The following is a 19,604-nucleotide window of genomic DNA, read 5'->3' on the forward strand; positions in this document are numbered from 1 at the left end:
ATGATTGTCGATTCAAAACCGTCATGGGACATTTTCAAATTGGTTCTCTGTTTTCTCGGTGAAAGAGTAGACATGATCGGGTTGTGTACTTCACCTATTATTTGATATTGGAATAGAGATGACACCGTCATAGATCTTATGATAATCGTAAAGTCATAAAAGCTCATTGATTCTATTTGTAAGGATGAAAATGTCGCAATATTCGAGGTTAGTGATGCAATTATTTATCCTCGAGAGATATATTACTTGACATGTTCATTGTGTGATAGAGAAAATAGTTGAATATTTGATTAAATATTTTTAAAAATCTTGGATTTATAATTCAACTATAATTCTCAATCAAGTGAGAGAGTTTTACATGTCAATTTTCTAAATGTTTATAGAGACTTGAATTGATGAAATATGGTCCTATGTTATTTATAAAAGTTCGGGACTATTTGGTTTATATCCTCAATTGATTTAAAATTGAAGTCTCTTATTTTTCCGCTGCGTAAATTATTTATTTATTATATTGAGTTGACTGTTTCACAGTGATGATCTCTTATGAGTTGACTGTTTAACAGTAATGAACTCTCTCCCCAAATAATAGCACATAATATATTAATATTTTTTGTGTTTTTCTAATACCACTACGAATGAATAAACGACATGTTCAGAATGCAAATTAAAACAATGAGTGACCAGTTTAGATGCATTTAAATGATGCATATTTTTACTGAGTTGTATTTTGACAAGAGACAGGAGATAATGATTCCTATGCAAGAGATTTCATGCATTGATATAGGCCGTCACCATCAAAATGAGACCGTTTATATTATTGATTTGATGAAATTTTCTTTGTAGTTTGAGGAATGTCTTTAATTATTGATTCCTATGCAAGATATTTCATGCATTGATAGGCGGTTACCATAAAATTGGGACCGCTTATATTATTGATTTGATGAAATTTTCTTTGTAGCTTGAGGAATGTTTTTAATTGTGACATGTGATTTTCTGCCTAAAGGTGATGATTATATGTTATAATTAAAAATTAATTTAAGATGAAGTTATTGGAGGATGTATTGATCGGAGGAATTTGCCTGCCTAAAGGTGACAAATCTCAAAGTTCAATGTATACTCATTGATTAACTCATCTGAGGTTTTGACTGAGGATTTAATCTTAGTTTGTACATTCTGCCCAAAGGTGATTGTACTATTATATTGGCCTCGTTGTGATAGCTTCTTGATTTTGAGCTATATCTTGTCCTTGAGATAATTGACTCATGAGGTTTTTACTGAGACATTGATCTTAGTTTGTGCATTCTGCCCAAAGGTGATTGCACTATTATATTGGCCTCTTATGATAATACTAATGCATTCTGGTTTTAATTCAAGTATGAATTTCTCCACATATAATTGTTATGCTTCCATAAAAAATTTTGAACATTATAAAATTATAAGAAATGGAAGCAAGATTTGGAGAATAAGCCTATGATTAATGTGGAGCACACCTGAATAAATGGATCATTTGGGTAAGTGGGAGAGAATTGACTAATTGATTGTCACATTGATCTTGTTAAAAAAATTTATATTAGTTGATCCCTTAATCAAGAAACTTAGTGTCCGTTGTTTTCAAGAGTAACATTGCAAACACGGACATTGTGAGTTCTTTTAATATGCTTGATTAGTGGGAGTTTGAAAAGAACATTTGATTAAGTGACGGATAATTAAGATTACTTTGATATGCTTGACTAGTGGGAGTTTAAATTTTATGTTAACTCCTTTGTAATGTTAAATTATTTTTATTTGGTTTTAAGTGATTTGAGATCGACTGAGTCTTCATTCATATTGGATCAAAATTTTAATAAATAAATGAAGTTGTTCGTTGTGAATCTGTCACTGCTGGTTTGTTTTGATTGCTATCATGTATTAGTAAAACTTGTGCTACTGGTGATGCATTACTTTTGCCTTATATATATAGTTCTATATGAATGAATTCCAGTTTTATATAATTTTTTTTTGAGTCTCAATTTTGGTTTAGTTTGATTTGCTAATATGTTGCAGAGATCAACAGGTTGTTGATTTAAACTAAGCTTGTGTGAGTTTGAGTGTGCTATTTTACAAAGTATGGTTGCAGATTCATTCACACGTTCTTTTACCTTTCTTCAGCTGGAAGATTTTGGTAATTTTTATTCATTTTAAAATAACCATCTATCATGGTTTTATGGAGATATATATTCGAGGCATCGTTAAATTGAGATACATGAATCTCGTATAAACATAATTCATATATGCCATATATTTGTTTTTCTAATCAATCACGTTTATGGATCTGGTGGTATTAGAAGATTGATTTATCAATCCCATGTCAAAGCCTTAATTTTACATGAATTTATTCTCCTGATAAATTGCTTACGATATTATGGTTTTGGTTTTGGATCACATAAATTGCTTATTTTCATGATAAAACAGGGACATGACTTTTTGTGTTAACTTATTTGAATATGAGCTGCAGTTTATTTGTCCTTGAGATATGGATGATAAACAATTGTTTATTTTCAATGATGTGCTTCTGGCATAAATTATATAAGCTGATATATTATATAAGTTAATTATAGCTTAGTGTTGTTGGGATCACTATGCCGGTGATCAACACTATTTTGGAGCTGAGGCATTATGTGTAAACATAAATAAAATTTAAGCTCAGTGTTGTCGGGATCACTTAGCCGGTGATCAACACTATTTTGGAGCTGAGGCATTATGGTATCTTAAGGACCATGTAATTTCTCTGGCTTTGATGCAATTGAGAGAAATTATGTCTAAAATATTGGAGCTCGATGTTGATTAGATCATTATACTGCAGTAGTCAACATCATTTGGGAGCTTGGACTTGTGGTATCTTATGGACCATTGAATTTCTCTGGCTTTAATGCATTTGAGAGAAATTGAGGACTGACGAAGAAAATGATAGCATGGTTGAGATCACAGACATATCATTTTCTCGCTACACTCTACACAGATGACTAGTCGACGGAGTTTGGTGGTATTTGTAACCATGGAAGGTGTTGTATCGATAATGATATAATTACCGCTATGATTCGATATCATTTAACTTTTGTTGGACGGAGTCTTAATTAGATGTTGCATCTTGGGATCATTGTGGCCACGTTAATAAATATGTTATCAACCCGAGAGTCATTTTCAAAGTGTTTTCTTTAAATTAAATATACACAATTGATTTTGCCCAAGTGGGAGAATGTTAGAATATTTTCTAATATTTTGTGGGCTGCAATCAATTGTGGCTTTTGGTTTTAATAAAAACGGGTTGATGTTGTTGTGATCCATTTGATGATGCTTAAGCCCGATAATTGTGATCAATAATAATGGGCTTGAACACTAATTCTGATTTGTGTAGAAACAAAGTGTAGGCCCAACTCTAGAGTCCATGATGGGTGGTACTAGGGTTGTGATCTTATATAAGATTGGCTAGGTCCCCTTTGCCGTCACGTACAAACACAATAAGCTCATTTGTGGTTTTACCCATCAAAGACCTCAAAGACCGGAGCAAGTGATAGGCAGAGGAAGACCTTGTCTAGTATATCGATGTTTTCGATATTGGTGCGCTTCTGGTAACGATGGTTTGTGATTATGATTATCAAGTAAGTGTGTTCTAATATCATATAATATATCGATCTATAAATTATTAATTATTACATCTTTATCCAAATTTTTTTTTAATAATTTTTATATTGTAAATATTTGATAAGAAAATAGGGATTATCTTTTCATATAGTCAAAATTCGGTACGATCGTGCAATTTTTGAAAGATTAAAACTATTCGATTAAGATCGAATTTGAATATGTTTATTTAAATTTTAACCTCAAATTTTATATATAAATAGTTAAATTTGTCTTGTGATTTGTACCGTCCAATTTTAACCCGGTGATTTTGAGGTATTAAGTGCATTAGACTACATTCTATTGTGACCACCTAATAGAATCAGATGGTTTAGAAATACTAACTACACATGCATCCCCACGGTGGCTGTACTTAAATCACTTGGGCGTCACATCTTTGTAAGTATAACTATACATAATTGCAAAATGTTAATGATGGTCTTTTCATATTTATATTAAGAGGGTAAAAGATGGCTTTAGTTAACCAAGTCATTGAGTTCAAGTGGTTAATGAGCTTCATCAGAAATGACAAATTTCGGGACAACCCGGGTTCAATTCCTGGGTGAAACAATTTTTTGGCCAGACTTTACTACCTCGCCGCCGAACTCTGGACTACTAGGATTCTTCGTCTGAATGCGGCATTTTGTTGTTCCTTTTTTGTGCGGTTGTTCATCATAAATAACTTAATAAAAACATGTCATTGTGGTTCAATAATCATATAGACTAAATTTAAACCAAAATAGAATATATATATATATATATATATATATATATATATATATATATATATATATAAATTAACCAAAATGAAATTTAAAAAATAATATTTAAACCAAAATTTTACAACAATTAAAACTAAAAATCACTATAATTGAATGGACTAAAATAATTTAGTGAGTATTGTTCCTTAAAAGTAATTTAGTTGATAGTTATCAAAAGTTATCATCGGAGTGATTAAAATTTAAACTTCAAATTATCCACTTCTCTATATTTATAGGAGTAATGTGTTAGTAATAGGAGTAAAAATTATCCACTAAACTACTAAAAAAAATAACTAGTGATTATTTTGACAGTAATAAAAATAAAAATTAACTGCGGTAAGTGTAGTGACTATAGTAGCAAGTAATTATAGCTACACTATGAATCACTAAATCTTATGTCACTCTGTAGTCTGTACTATGAATCACTCCTTTATGTGAGATTCTAACGTGGCAGGTGCAATATTTCAATCGGTTTTACACTATAAGTTACAATTATAAATAATTTGTGGTTAGTAAAGAAAAAATGTAACAAATAAACACATTATCACCATTGATTCATTCAACTGAAAAACATACATTTTTTACAAAAAAAAAAAAGGACTCAGTCACTTACCTGATTTCCTTGCATCGTGATCTTTCTCTGGTTTTCACCTTCTTTTTACTCCTGCTCTCTAATGTTAATTTGTGCATCTTTCAATTGAGTCATCTACTATATATGGATGTATATTTTTTTTTGTAAGAAACTATATATGGATTGTATGATAATTATAAAAAAATATCATATCTGATTGGCTGTTTATAATTACAAAATCTGATTTGATTGTTAAAACAGGATTTTAAATAGTAATAACAGATTTTAATCCACAATCTTCTCTTCAATTTCAACCGGAAAATTTCTCTTCCAACCCATGTTTAAGAATCCAAGTAGTTCGATCTCAATGGCATTTCATCAAACAGATAATGTGCATCATTAATAGCCTTGTGTTGGACATAGAAGTAAAGGAAGAAGATTACATGTAAATAATGTTCAGAAAATTTTGGATTTTATTAACCGAAATTTAGGGGTATAAAAGAATGGCGGGGTCGGAACAGAAATTATCTTTCAACTGTATGTGGGACGATCCATTTAGGCCCAATAACTTCATTAAGCCCAAAACATTGTCTCTTGAATGAAAGATTTTCTTTTGTCGTCGTACCTTCTTCTCACGTACCCTACCCTACGTGTTTCCATTTTTACCTTCAATGATTATAGGACTCGAAAATGATAGGAGTGTATCTATAAAAGCACTCATCTCTTATAGATGTTGTAAGTGGCCATAATCGGAGAGATATGAATTCAAATATTTGTTCCAACTTCCAACATATCAAACGTTCATATAATCTTTTACCATCTAAACCGTACTTACGGAACATTATTATTATTTTAAATTGTAAACGAAATGTCAAATACCACTAAAATGTAAAATTTTAAACCTTCAACATGTAATTAAATCCTTATAAAGTCTTACATTAGCTAAGCAATGCCATCCAAATATTCCCTAAGCTAACAGCATTTAAATAGGGCACAAACTATACAAGAAATGTCACATAAGAAATTTAATTGGGAGTTGGGACCTTTGTTACAGCCAAAATGCATAAGCTAGCCATTTATGCTGCTAGTAGATCATTAATTTGGCTCACAATCTTCTTCAACTTGACCAGCTGCAAAAGTTCAAAATTCCTTAAAGTTTATATATTTTTCGACAATTCTCCTTACAACTGCATTCAAAATCAGTACTTAGAATGCAACCATGCACCTGTTATATGAACAGGTGCATCCGTGCATGGTTGCATTCTAAGTAATGATTTTGAATGCAATGAATATGTTCAAACACAAATGATATTTTGACATGACAATTTGACGATAAATTTCAACAACAGTGTTGGTTTCAAAGTAGTTATGGCCAATGTAGTCAGGTTCGGGATCCTACGTAGGATCGGGAGGCTGGTGGAGGGTCGTAAGGTCGGGATCGTAGCTCGATTCGTAAGAACCTACTTAAGGGTAAAATGGTAACTTCACATATATACATATACACATAACCACAAAATAATAATAATAATAATACATGAACACAATAAACTTAATTAATATTTCATATATATCATTCCAATTGTTCATAACTTCATAACCAACCAAGTACTAAGTTAATAAAATAAGTAACTAACGGCCTATGCATCATTCACAATTAAAGGCCTATGCATCATTCACAAAAGGAAGACCTATCATTCACAACTAAAGGCCTATGCATCATTCACAAAAAAAGACCTATCATTCACAACCACAACTAAAGGCCTATGCATCATTCAAAAAATCACAACTTAAGGCCTATGCATAATTCAAAAAAAAGGACCTATTATAGTATCATTCACAAAAGACATAATCTAGACATTTAAAATATCTTCCAATCCAACATCTTGATAGTCATCAAGATCACCATCTTCATCCTCATTCTCTTCAACGACATCATCATCATCTTCTTCATCAATGGGAGGAAGTTCCAAATCATCACCAAGAACATCACCGATACTAGCATCTTGTCCAACATCAAGTGAAGTGTCATCTCCTTCATCTTCCTCATCCTCCACATTCTCAATCCATTCTTCCCCTTCATCTTCGGAATTAATTTCTTCAATCTCATAGTTAGCACTTTTTCTCTTAATCTTAGTCTTTCCCAATTTTGAGTTAACCATCACAAAAACTACCTTATTCATTGTGATTTGCTTCAAGCGATTCCTCTTCTTAGTGTGAACCTAAATGATTATAAGTTATAAATAAATTAAAAAATAATAGATACTTGTTTGTAATACAATTTGTTCAAAAAGTTTGAAAACGTACCCTTTCAAAAGCACTCCAATTCCGTTCACACCCCGATGAGCTACATGTCAAACTAAATACTCGCAAAGCGAACCATTGCAATTCTTTATGTTTATTTCCATAAGATTCCCACCATTGTGTTAGTGTTTTATTTCCAAGTGCAAATGTAGCAAATTCATTAGCAAAGTTTGATTTCCTCGCTTTGAAATCCTCAAGTTGGTAATCAACTTTGGCTCTTTTTTCCGGATCATCCACCAATCTAAGCAAACAATCATACATGCCATCCGTAACTTCATCATCATCAACGAATCCCGGAGCATAACGTATCTTGGGGTTCAAATAAAGGCCTGCAGCATGTAGTGGCCTATGGAGTTGCTTATCCCACCTTTGATCAATTATATTCCAAAGAGGAGTGTAGCTAACAAAGACAAAAAAAAAATTGAATTGGTTTTCATACGGTAAATCTAATTATTATAATACAAAAGAACAAAGTGAAAAGAATTGAATTAGTTACCTTCTAGCAACTCCATTAAAGCTTGATTTGATATTCTCTTTTGCAAGATCCATTTCTTCATAAAGATACCCCATGGCTGCCTTCTCTTCCGAGTCCACCATGCGCAACACTTTAATAAGTGGAAAAGCACCTCTTAGACAAGTCAAAACATTCTTCCAAAACATTTTGTTCAAAACAATCTTTTGCACAATAATCCCATCTTTACTCTTAGCAAGTTTGCTAGTCTTCCACTCATTTGATTTGAACATAGATATCAACTCATCTCGATGATCATTCAAACAACCCAATGTCAAGTAAGATGTCGCAAAACGGGTCAATGAAGGTCGAATCAAATCAACATTTTTAGTGAACCTATGCAACATACAAATAAGACTTGTTCTACCATAAATGTAGGTGGTGATCTTCTTTCCCTTAGGAATTGTTTCTTTGTGGAGAGGGATCTTCTTCTCAAAATCTTCTAACATCAAATCGATGCAATGCGCGGCACATGGTGTCCAATACAAGTTACTTCTTTTTTGCATTAACAATTCCCCGGCTGCTTTGTAATTCGCCGCATTGTCCGTAACAACTTGGACAACATTTTCCTCTCCAACCTCTTCAACAACATCATCAATCATCTTGAAAACTTTGTCTGCAGTCTTGGTTAGATCGGATGCATCGATGGACTTTAGAAATACAGTTCCCTTTGGACTATGTACCAAGAAATTCAATATAGTTCTTCTCTTCCTATCTGTCCAACCATCCGTCATTATTGTGCAACCATATTTCTCCCAATCTGCCCTATATCCAGCAACTACCTTACTAATCTCTCCATAATAATGGTCTAAATATTTAACTCGAATTTCATGATAAGAAGGTGGTTTAAACCCTATACCATGTTTTGTAACATTGTCAAACATCTTAAGGTACTCATCAGACCTAGCAACATTAAAAGGAATAGCATTATTGTAAAAGAAAAGAGCAATATCCTTACAAGCATCTTCTCTGGTTTCTTTCTTATAGGCACCGTTGATTGTGCTTTGTTTAGCTTGTGTCAGCCCTCTTTTGTACATATCCTTTCTTGCTAGCTCCCCTTGACTCTTTCTTTTTCCCTTTGCACCAGCAGCATCACCATCACCAACCTCAACATCAGCATCGCCTTCAATGTTAATGTCAACATGTATCTTTTTTAGCAACTTCTCTTGTAAGCCATCAGTAATAACCAAAAACTTTTTCCTTATTTCCGGAGGACAGTTTGGACAAGGCCTAACATTACTATTAGTGCCAGCCAAATGATGCTTAATTCTGAAAGCACTTCCTGTGAATTGCCAGTCACAAAGTTTACACTTCACCTTTCTTGTTTTTATATCAATCGATGTAGCATATTCCCATGCTGGATCAGTCTTGTTTCCAGCTGAATTTTTAGGAGGAACCCTAACACGGGCAGCAGAAGCAGAAGGTGGAGCTTCATTAACAGTGGCAGCAGAAGAAGCTCCAACATTTGAGGTTGAAGCCATTAACGAGAGATGAAGGACAAAATAGTAGTAAGTAGTAACAGAGATGAAAACAGATGAATACAAAATAGTAGTAACAGAGATGAAAACAGACAGAACAAAGAAAAAAATTAGATAATGAAAACAGAGAGATGGGATGAGATGAAAACAGAGAGAGAGATGGGATGAGTGAAAACAGAGAGATGGGATGAAAAGAAACAAGGCTAGGTTAGGGTTGGTTTGAAACAGAGAGATGAGATGAAACAAAAGTGAAGGAAAGGAAGGAGATGTTAGGTTTGAAACAGATGAAACTAAAGTGAAGGAAAGGAAGGAGATGTATGAAGAAGCATGGCTGAATCGCCATTGAAGAAGTGAGAAGAAGCATGGCTGCGTTTGTTTCTTTCTTCAGAGAAGAATCGCGTAATTTTTCTTAGGGTTTCTGAGAAAAATAAGCGTGTTTTGTATTTTTATGTCTTGACCCGACCCGGTTTGACTGCAAGGCCCAATCAGTTTTAAACCCAACTTGTTTTTTTTTACGAACCTGCCATTGCTTTACGCACCACCAGCAAAATGCGCGAACCTGACTTCAAAAAGCCCCAAAAACGAACCTCCATGGGTTCTTAGCTCGTTTAGCCTTCATGAGCACGTAGGATCGTACGATCCTACGACCCGGTGCGCGAACCTGACTACATTGGTTATGGCTGCAACTCATTGCTAAATTGAATTGAAATGTATAGCGAACTTAGAAAAGTATTGAGGTCTAACCTTGAAGATTTAAGGCGCGGTTCGCTTGAATATCAGCTTCAGCGTTATATTCCTTGAACGTTAAGAAAAATGTTATTTATTAACAGATTCCAAATAGTAAGACAAAAGGAAAAAGAATAAGGAAGCTATAATCCAAAAACAAAAAAGTAAAAATAGTTTGCATGAAATTATTCATATAATTTATCCAACATTTCTATGTTTTGTAAACATATATTGTGACTAAGTAGGTACCCTAAGAACATGGTTTATCTTGAATGACAGAAACTTATCCTTCAGCTCCTTGGCCTCATTGCATAAGTAACCCATATTCTGGTGTTTTACTTTCCATAAACCCTGAATCTGTTACCAAAGACAACACAAATGATAAAATGATTAGAAAAATTATAAAAATATTGAGAAGTTTAGTGAAATATAGACCAATAGAGGTAGAGGACGAAATTCCGAAAGTACTAGGAATAATGAATACCAATGTTGTCAATCGTGGATAGCGGAAATTTGTAGTTTGTTCAAATTCCGCTGCGCAACAATGTTATCGCGCCATTTGACAATGTTTTCCACTAAATAGTGTACTACAGAACAATAATGATTTGTTCAAATTTCACTACCCTATAGCGCAACTATTTACCAACATTGGGGTATACTTTGTATCTTTAGAGATAACAAACCTGATTGCAAACAAGCAGTGAGTCTCCTTGAACACGTATGTGCTTATATCCTTTTTTGAGAGCTTGTTTCAATCCTAAAATCAATGCTCGATATTCAGCAACGTTATTTGTAGCAGTACCAACTCCTTCACGCAATCGATAAACCTACAAAGAAACATAATAGGAGTTAGCTACTTTTCACAAAGAACATATATAACCAAAATTATTAAATACTTGTATAAAATATACACCTTACTCCCATCTTCAGCACGCAGTATAGCTCCAGCACCGGCTGGTCCAGGATTTCCTTTGCATGCACCATCAAACTCGAGTGTACAAGAAAGCTACAAGAAAGATTTTGTTGTTTGTAAATATATATTTTATTGATAAAGTAGAGTTATTTATGATGTAAAACATCTATCTAGGGAAGATCAAGAATAAAGTAAAATATGCCGCCAAAACTTTAATGATTACCGGAACTTTTATATTCAAGATCTGTTTGAATTGACTTATTTGATTTTATCTACTAACATAAGCATTTATGAGACTTTCAGGGAGAGCTTATGGAAACAGTTTAGGACATGTCCATAAGCTTTCCATGATAGCTTGTGAAAAAAGCTTATAGCTTATACAAAAACAGTTTGACTTTATTTAATATTTTATTATATAAATAGCTTATTCTAAAGCACTTATATGATAAGTGTTTGTGCTATAAACGTTTAATTAAGTTGTTTATCCAAATAGGGAACCACTTGTGGATAAGTGCATACATAGTAAGAAAATCAAGCAATTTAATGATATTAACAAAGCAAAACACAGACAAGCTTACACAAGTATTAGAAGGAAACTCTGCTTGTAGTTGTAATCTATTTATTGTATGATTCCTTTGCAAACTTGTCGAAAACGAAGATGATCCAGCTCCCTTCTGTACAAGAAATGAAGGAAGATAGACGAAGCGATCAACAATGAACATTATTTTGGTGATAGTAAGGTGCAAATTTGTGGTTGAGGATACTCCAAAGCCGATAAATAACTCACACTAGCATCAAGTTGTGGGGAACCTTGCAAGCTCTTCAATGAGGAATTCACCATATTAGTTCTCCCTCCATAGGAATATGGATCCTGAAAGAAAATTAATCTCTTCTTGAAGTTAAACTTTTCTCCAAACGCAAACATAAGCCTCCAGAGATACAAAATAGTAAGCAATTCAAGAAGTTATCACAGATAAAGTTAATTTTAGATGAACCACTATACAGTAAAGTTCAAGTTAACAATATAGAAATGTTGGGACACATAAAAGAGTTTTTATTTATTCTGTATAATATAAAAGGAATATTTTCTGATAACTCACACTAGCATCAACTTGCAATGCACCTTGTGAGCTCTTCGATGAGGAATTCTCCATAACAGATCCTGCTCCAGAAGGATATGGTTCCTGAAAGAACATTAATCTCTTCGTGAAGTCAATTTGTTTCCAATTGCAAACTTACCAGAGACACTAATGGCATAAGCTTAAGAAGCTATCAGATAGAATGTTAATTATAGATGAACCACTATGCATTACAATCCACCATAATAAGAGAGGAAAACCAATGTTGTCAAATAGCAGCTATAGTCCTATAGCAGTTACAAAGCGCAATGGTATAGCGGAATTTGGACAAACCGCTATTGTTATGCGATACACGATTAGTACAAAGTATTTCAAATTGCAGGTATAACAGCACTATAGGCTATAGCTCTATAGCATAACAGAATTTGAACAAGCTGCTATTTTCGTCTGTGATCCGCAATTGACAACATTGAGGAAAACCCAAAAGTTGCAACATAAAGTTCAAGTTAACAATATCAATCCTTAGGACACACAAAACAAGGGCTTATACCTATGTAGCACTAACACTTCAGATTGAAGACATCTTAGTTGTTACACATGTGCTGATGTCTAACACCGATATATTTGGTTACGTTCAATTGTCCTATTTTCTTAATATTATTATCAATGTCGACGTGCAGGGCTTCATAGGCCTTTATCCCATATAAGAGGAAAACTTAAAACAAGTTTAAGCGAACAACAAAATAATAAGAACAAAGAATGTCTCAAACCTGATATGGACAAGCAACAAGTCTTCCAAAACTACCGGCATTTACATGCGCAGCACTGATAGAGTAGGTGGCTCCTTTAAGCCCATGTGAGATAAGATACTCCTCAGTTTCTTGAGGTAAAGAGAACCCTTTATAAACACTTATAGAGTCGCCATAAACCTGCTTGGAAAATGGGACCACATAAGTTCAATGTAAATTTAGTTAAAGGAGCTTCATTTAGGTCTGTTTGGATGACATTTTAATTAAACGCTGATAGAATAAGAGCTTATTATATAAGTGCATATATATAAGCTATTTCTATAACAAAAGATAAAATCAAGTCAATTTTTTTTCTTCCTGTAAGCTGTCTTGCAGAGCTTATGAAAATAAGCTCAAAACTACTTATTGACATGTCATAAGCTATTTTCATATGCTCTTCTAAATAGTCTAACAACTGCTTATGTCAATAGATAAGTTCAAATAAGTCAATCCAAATAGTCTATTTAGTGGTTCAACGTCACAAAGCATACATACCCAAATGCAGAAAAAGTTCAAAGACAAAAACTTTACATAAATGAAGAATATAAAAAGTTGGAAAAAGATGTATACATACAGAAGATGAAAGTAAAGGTTGAATATCAGTGAAAGACTTGTAGATGCCAATAACATTTCCTTTCTTTACAACATAGAAAGCATCTTTCTCCTCAGCCATTGCAAAACTGCAAGAAAACAAACACAAGGGTGTGATCTTAGTTGAGAGAGTGACAACAAAATTCACTGAAGAAAGTTCAACATTGTATGTTTACACAGTAGAGGACAAACCCAGTTCCAAGAATCACTTTTTCAGTGAAGGAGAATCAATTTGAATTTGGAAAATAGAAAAGTTTTGAACTTTATGTATTTGATTTGATGTGTTGAGGGAGGGGAAGAAGAAGAAGAAGAAGAAGGGACAAGACTGAGTGTCACTATAGTTGTCGTGTTTTTGGAACATTTTTTGTCGAAGAAAAAAAGAAGATGGAACAAAGGCCACGTGGATTTCTACTGAGCTCTTTCATGGTTGCAAGCCCACATCAATTAAGTTTTTTACTTTTTTTAAAAAAAAAAAAAAAAAACTCGACATCCGATTAATCTAAGATATACCAATTTCACCGTTAACCGGTAAGGTCTCATTTAAAGTCATAGTTTTGCTTCATATATATCAACACAACATAAAAAGTGGCACATGACAATTCAAACATAAGATTCAGTGAAGAGCACACTCTAAAATCTCAAGCTTTCATTTTCTTTTATAATATACTAGTCAATTAAGAATTTATTGACTTTAAATATATAAATGAATTTGCTATGGTCATTTATTGACTTTAAATATATAAGTCATTTGCTTCAAACAAGATACTCCTAATATGTTACCGATTTTAATTATAAAAATGCTCAAGGTCATTCATTTACAAATCAAACCAATAAATTCAATATGATCACAAATTTAATTGAGCTATAGCATTGTTGATCTTGATGGACATGATACTTTTGTTCAGTTTTCTACATGTTACCTCCACTTAGAGATAATCATATTCAAGATACTGTCAGACATTAAATGTTGACACTTCTTTCGGCCTAGATTCAAACTTTAATTCACCGTGTTGCGAAAGTCTAACACCTTATCGGTGTTGCCATATTATATATTATATTATCACAAAACAGAAGCAATTCTAAAGGACTGTTGCTCATTTCACAAGCTTTTCTAAAAGACAGTAGTAAGTAAATACAGACTTATGTTCAATCAACATTTTCTTGATCCTAAAGCTTTACATTCTTAACTGAAAAACCAGTAAAAAAAAAAGAGAAGAAGAAAGAAAGAAAACCAAACAAATGATATATAACTCCAACAAATTTGAAGTCTACAAAAAAATGTATATAGAACAAAAAATTACATTCTTGTCCCTATGAATCCTTACTATTTTATGATTATACAATCAATCAAATTTACTCTATATCATTTCAACTGATATATGAACTTAGAATTAGAATCACCGATTATTGGTATAAAAAACAAAACATTTTCAATGTTTTGTTTTTTCAGCTAACTTGTTCACCAATCAAGTCCAAACCCATTACAAGAAATGACAAACCTTGAAAAAGCAAAAAATAAAAATGAACACCATGTGCTGATAAAAGACTTCTAGCAGAAGCCGTAAGCAAAAGAAAAGCAAGTGCTAACTCTTTTCTATAGAGTTTGTTTTTCTTCTTCTTTGAAACAGCTTCTGATTTTTGAATTTTGCCTAATAACTCCAAACCGGATTCTGAATGTCTTCTACTAATCTTGTCTTCATTTGAAGACTTTGATTCTCTTTCGGCTAGTGCTAACAAATCTGACTCAGATGATCTACCTGTTTTCTTTGTCACAACCCATTCATAAGCACTTCCGAGTTGAAATAGTCCCGAAACCATTGCGTTGAACTTTGTTACCGACATTGTGTTCTCGAAAAGAAGATAAGGGACGAGAAAAGGGACCGATTTTGGTGATGGAAGGATGTTTAAGAATGACATGATGATAGGGACATAACAGATTACCCAAAGAGGTAGTTCTGATTCGGGTATGAACATTGTTAAGGGTAGTATGATGCAGAATAAGGTGAATGAATAGAAGGGAAGTATAAGTTTCCGCAATAAGAAGAACAAAAAGATCAAGTTAGCCTTCTTCCAAACTGATATCTGCACAAAATCGAAAATAAAAATTCAGAAAACTTTACACGTTTTAATGCATGGTCTTGGGCGTATATCATATAAATGCTTATACTAAAAGCTATTTCTATAAAAAAAATCTATAAAAACAGATAAAAGAAGGTTCTATTTGAATTGGCTTATTTCAGCTTATCTATTGGCATAAGAACTTGTGATACTGTTTGAGAACTTATGGAAACAATGTATAACATATTCGTAAATTGTTTTCAGCTTACTTTCATAAATTCTCCGAGACAGTTTGACTTATAAGCTGTTTTCATAAGTTGTTTGCATTAGCTTTAACAAACAGTCTCACAAGTTTTTATGCTAATATTTAAACTCAAATAAGTCAATGGAAACAAGTCCTAAAACCTTTACATTGCAGCCGCAACCACACATCGCAATTTAAAACCATAACACTCGATATAAAGTCAAAAGATAAATGAAAATAACAGTATAAGTCAATGCAAACAGCTCCCAAAACCTTTACATTGCAGCTGCAACCGCGAATCGCAATCTAAAACCATGTTACTGAATATGAAGTTAAAAGAAAAATGAAAATTAACAATACCTTTGCAGTTATTACAGCAGGAAGACAAAGCCTAAAGAGTTGCATAGGACCAGAATGCCAACGATGTTGTTGTTTCTTATAAGCTTCATAAGATTCAGGTAATTCACAAAGAACTTTAACATCATTAAGATATATAAATTTCCATCCATTCAAATGAGCTCTAACTGCTATGTCCATGTCCTCAACTGTTGTCCTCTCCAACCACCCTCCTGAGTCCTCCAAAGCCTTAATCCTCCAAACACCGGCTGTTCCATTGAATCCGAAGAAATTCAAGAAATAACCATTCACTTGTTGTTCAACCTCAAAGTGAAAACATAAGTTGATGTTTTGAAGCCTTGTTAATAGATTCTCATCTTTGTTCACAAATGACCATCTTGCTTGTACTAATCCCAAGTCAGGTTTTCCCTATAAACAAACAAGTCATAAAATTCGTTAGGGCCATTTACTTCTCGTGTTTCCTTTTTCCATTTTCACTGATAAAATGTATATTCGAGCCGACATTTTGAAAGTTTTTTATAATGTATTTTGAAAATTCTGAACGATTTCAAGGCATTGTTTTCGGTGTTAGAAAGTAAACATTTTAGTCCTTGAAATAGTATAGGTCGGTCAATTTAGTCCTGCAAATTTGTGAAATAGCAATTTAGTCCCTTAAATTGACTAAATTGATTGATATTCTTAAATATAAGGGACTAGTTTGTTATTTCGTAAACTTAAGGGAATAAATAGCTCGACATTTACAATTTCGAGGACCAACATGCTGATTTACTCGAACTTGTCCTTGTCCATAATTTGGCTTAAGTATAATGCATACCTTGAAATGAGGAATGGTTAATTTGAGGTAATCAGGATTTGGCTGAAAATCTGCATCAAAGATTGCCACAAATTCATAGTCTTTGACATAGTCACATGACATAGCTGATTTAAGATTTCCTGCTTTATAGCCAGTTCTGATCAATCTATGTCGATAAACAATGTTGACACCTTTCTCTTTCCAAGATGAAACCTCATCTTTGATAAGCATTTGTAAATTAGCATCATCTGAATCATCTAAGACTTGAACTAGTATTCTGTCTTTTGGCCAATCAAGTTGACAAGCAGCACCAATTGATTGTGAATAAACCTTCGTTCAAAACATAAAACAAAAACAAAAGTGTCAGCATCAGATGTAAAATTGCAAAACAAAGTGTTTGAGCTCAAATGGCTAATGAGCTCAAATGAATGCTGAACTCGAAATTTGATTGGAATAATTACTGGTCAGACTTAACTTACTACCACAAACCATTTTCATTGAGAATCAGAGAGTCAAGACAAAATAAAGATGTAAAATTGAAAAATCATGTATGAATAAGTCTACCAAATTCCAATCATAAATGAATCCAATACAATATACACATAAGCTCCGGTGAAGTTCGAAATCGAATTGATCAGTTCAAACTTTGGCTAGAACAATTTTTGTCCAGACTTTACTTACTGGCCAAACTAGAATTGATCGGGAGTACCTGAGTTTAAACCCTAACTAGAGGCCTGAAATAATTATTGGTCAAACTTTATTTACCAGCCGGTAAAAGTCAAACTACAGATTACCAGAACCCCTTTGCCATGGCAACCGGAGGCCAAAAAATTAAAAATTGGAAAATCATGTATACTGAATCCAAGAAAATCATAAGTCATGGATTAGAAGCAAGTTGCAGAAATATTTCTTTTCTTACCTCTCTCTCATTGCACATTGGAATCTGAACAAGAACCATTGGAAAGCTTGAAGGATCCTCAACATCATAAGCATCATCATCAATCATAGGCTTCAATTTCTTAAAATTGATCCAAAAACATCCAAGACAAAGAACAAGTCGATCCAAAGATTGAATCAAGAACAACACAATACAAAATTGTGACACAAACAAAACCAAAGGAGCAACATAATCTTCTCTAAAACCAAGCCAACCCAAATAAAACCATTGCAAAAGATTCTTAACTTCCCAAGGTTGAATCACATGCAAATTCCACTTATTAAAATGAGCAATGATTTCAACAACCAAAGCAAGAATTGAAAGAGCAAGAAAAAACTTTATGAATCTATATAACCTTGTTGTGTTCTTTGGATTTTCATCACCTATATCAGACAATGAAATTCTCTTTTTGACCAATGAAAAAGTTGATTTGAGACCATTTGTCAACCATGTCAAACATGTCAGAAGTTTGTGGAGTTTAAGGAGAATCACCCATGTAAACTGTTTTGTACTTGTAGATTTTTTTTGTTTCTCTTGAAACATAGGAGAATCCAAATCATGAACTTGTAACAAAGTGAAATCATTAACTTTGTCAGTTGCAATTGTAACTGAATTTGGTGCCATCACTTTCTGTGTTTTTTTTTTCTCTCTCTATTTTTTTTCTTTCAAAACCAATATAAAGATTGAATTTTGATAAAAAGGGTTTGAAAATATTGGTGATTACAAATGAGAATTGAAGAAAATTAGAGATTTTTCCTCAACTTCATTGATGAATGAAAGGAATTAGAAGCAAAAATACTAATGGGGTTATGGCTATATTGAAGTATGTTTTTTATATGTGTGTGATTGGTTTTGAAATATGAATGGAAGCAGAGAATTTGTTATGGAATTTTGTGAAAGAGATTGTTTTTGTGTTAGAGAGAGAGAGAGAGAGAGAGAGAGAGAGAGAGAGAGAGAGCTACTTTGAGAAGCTAAAGGAAGGTATTAATAATGCTTTCATAGTAAGAACCAGCTTTTGTTTTTTTATGATAAATGGTAAAAATACATTAATTTTACGCGGATTTAGATTCTATGCAGTCAAGATATTTCCGTTGTTAGATGGAAAATTTGATAGGTTATAGCTTTGTTATTGTGAAATTAAAAATTTTAACTTAAGAAATCGACGGTTGGATCAAAATCTAACTGTCTGATATGTCTTCTAGTTATTTTGTTCATACATGTTAATATTGAAAAAAATATATTTTAGTCAAAAATAAGATTTAAATTTGGTATGATTTAATATAGTGATCAAAATATATCAATTTTTACTATATTTACACCCCATTTATTTTGATATTCAACGGTTAGCAACACTCAAACATATTATATATCAATATATCAATCAGGTAAATAGAGTCTAGTCAAAAAATTATTCTATTCGGAAACTAAACTCGAATTGTTTTGAAAATTCGTAGTTTGGTTTGGTGAATCTCATTAACCATTTAACTTTAATAATTTGATTAATTCAATTATGAATTTCATTTAGTGTGAAAATCATGATTAATAATACACATTTATCGACTCCATGATGATTAACTATGTACTTAATGATATTTATTCTTCATGTCAAAAAAAAAATGATATTTATTCTTAGAATATGGTGACATATTTTGATTGGTTCATTGGCAAGTTGAGGTAACAACCTGGCATGTTGAGCAATATTTGTTTCACACGTAAGCAGTCTCCCTCTAGAGAGTTTTCAACAGTACACCAAATTATGTTGAAAAAAATAAAATAAAAAACAGCACACCAAATTAAAGTTTTTCTTTCTAAAAGTGACAATAAGATACAGCTAAAGTG

At 32.8% G+C, this 19,604-nt stretch overlaps 3 protein-coding genes across 5 annotated transcripts; all 3 read right to left on the reverse strand.

Annotated features, from left to right (window-relative positions):
- Positions 1 to 5,859: 5,859 nt before the first annotated feature.
- LOC123906513 lies at positions 5,860 to 13,744 on the reverse strand. 3 transcript variants are annotated; one of them, XM_045956438.1, is made up of 11 exons: positions 13,569 to 13,744; positions 13,360 to 13,465; positions 12,768 to 12,926; positions 12,019 to 12,102; positions 11,706 to 11,789; positions 11,497 to 11,589; positions 10,919 to 11,011; positions 10,689 to 10,832; positions 10,255 to 10,362; positions 10,024 to 10,075; positions 5,860 to 6,119 (listed from the first exon to the last, which is right to left on the reverse strand). In XM_045956438.1, exons 2-11 carry the CDS (start codon positions 13,456 to 13,458, stop codon positions 6,085 to 6,087), a joined length of 951 nt encoding a protein of 316 aa, XP_045812394.1. In that variant the 5' UTR covers positions 13,459 to 13,465; positions 13,569 to 13,744; the 3' UTR covers positions 5,860 to 6,084. The 3 variants fall into 3 exon arrangements, with proteins under 3 accessions (XP_045812394.1, XP_045812393.1, XP_045812392.1); XM_045956437.1 differs by having other exon boundaries at positions 5,861 to 6,119; positions 11,497 to 11,592; positions 13,553 to 13,742; XM_045956436.1 differs by having other exon boundaries at positions 5,862 to 6,119; positions 11,497 to 11,592; positions 13,569 to 13,740.
- Positions 6,367 to 9,956, reverse strand: LOC123906512. Its single transcript, XM_045956435.1, has 3 exons — positions 7,787 to 9,956; positions 7,294 to 7,690; positions 6,367 to 7,208 (listed from the first exon to the last, which is right to left on the reverse strand). Exons 1-3 carry the CDS (start codon positions 9,280 to 9,282, stop codon positions 6,840 to 6,842), a joined length of 2,262 nt encoding a protein of 753 aa, XP_045812391.1. The 5' UTR covers positions 9,283 to 9,956; the 3' UTR covers positions 6,367 to 6,839.
- Positions 13,745 to 14,602: 858 nt separating the features above from the next.
- On the reverse strand, positions 14,603 to 18,730 carry LOC123906514 (xyloglucan glycosyltransferase 4-like). The gene is made up of 4 exons (XM_045956439.1): positions 17,748 to 18,730; positions 16,850 to 17,158; positions 16,039 to 16,443; positions 14,603 to 15,458 (listed from the first exon to the last, which is right to left on the reverse strand). Exons 1-4 carry the CDS (start codon positions 18,387 to 18,389, stop codon positions 14,823 to 14,825), a joined length of 1,992 nt encoding a protein of 663 aa, XP_045812395.1. The 5' UTR covers positions 18,390 to 18,730; the 3' UTR covers positions 14,603 to 14,822.
- Between the last annotated feature and the right edge of the window lie 874 nt (positions 18,731 to 19,604).

Source organism: Trifolium pratense, linkage group LG2 (assembly GCF_020283565.1).
Source record: "Trifolium pratense cultivar HEN17-A07 linkage group LG2, ARS_RC_1.1, whole genome shotgun sequence".
Classification (NCBI taxonomy): domain Eukaryota; kingdom Viridiplantae; phylum Streptophyta; class Magnoliopsida; order Fabales; family Fabaceae; genus Trifolium; species Trifolium pratense.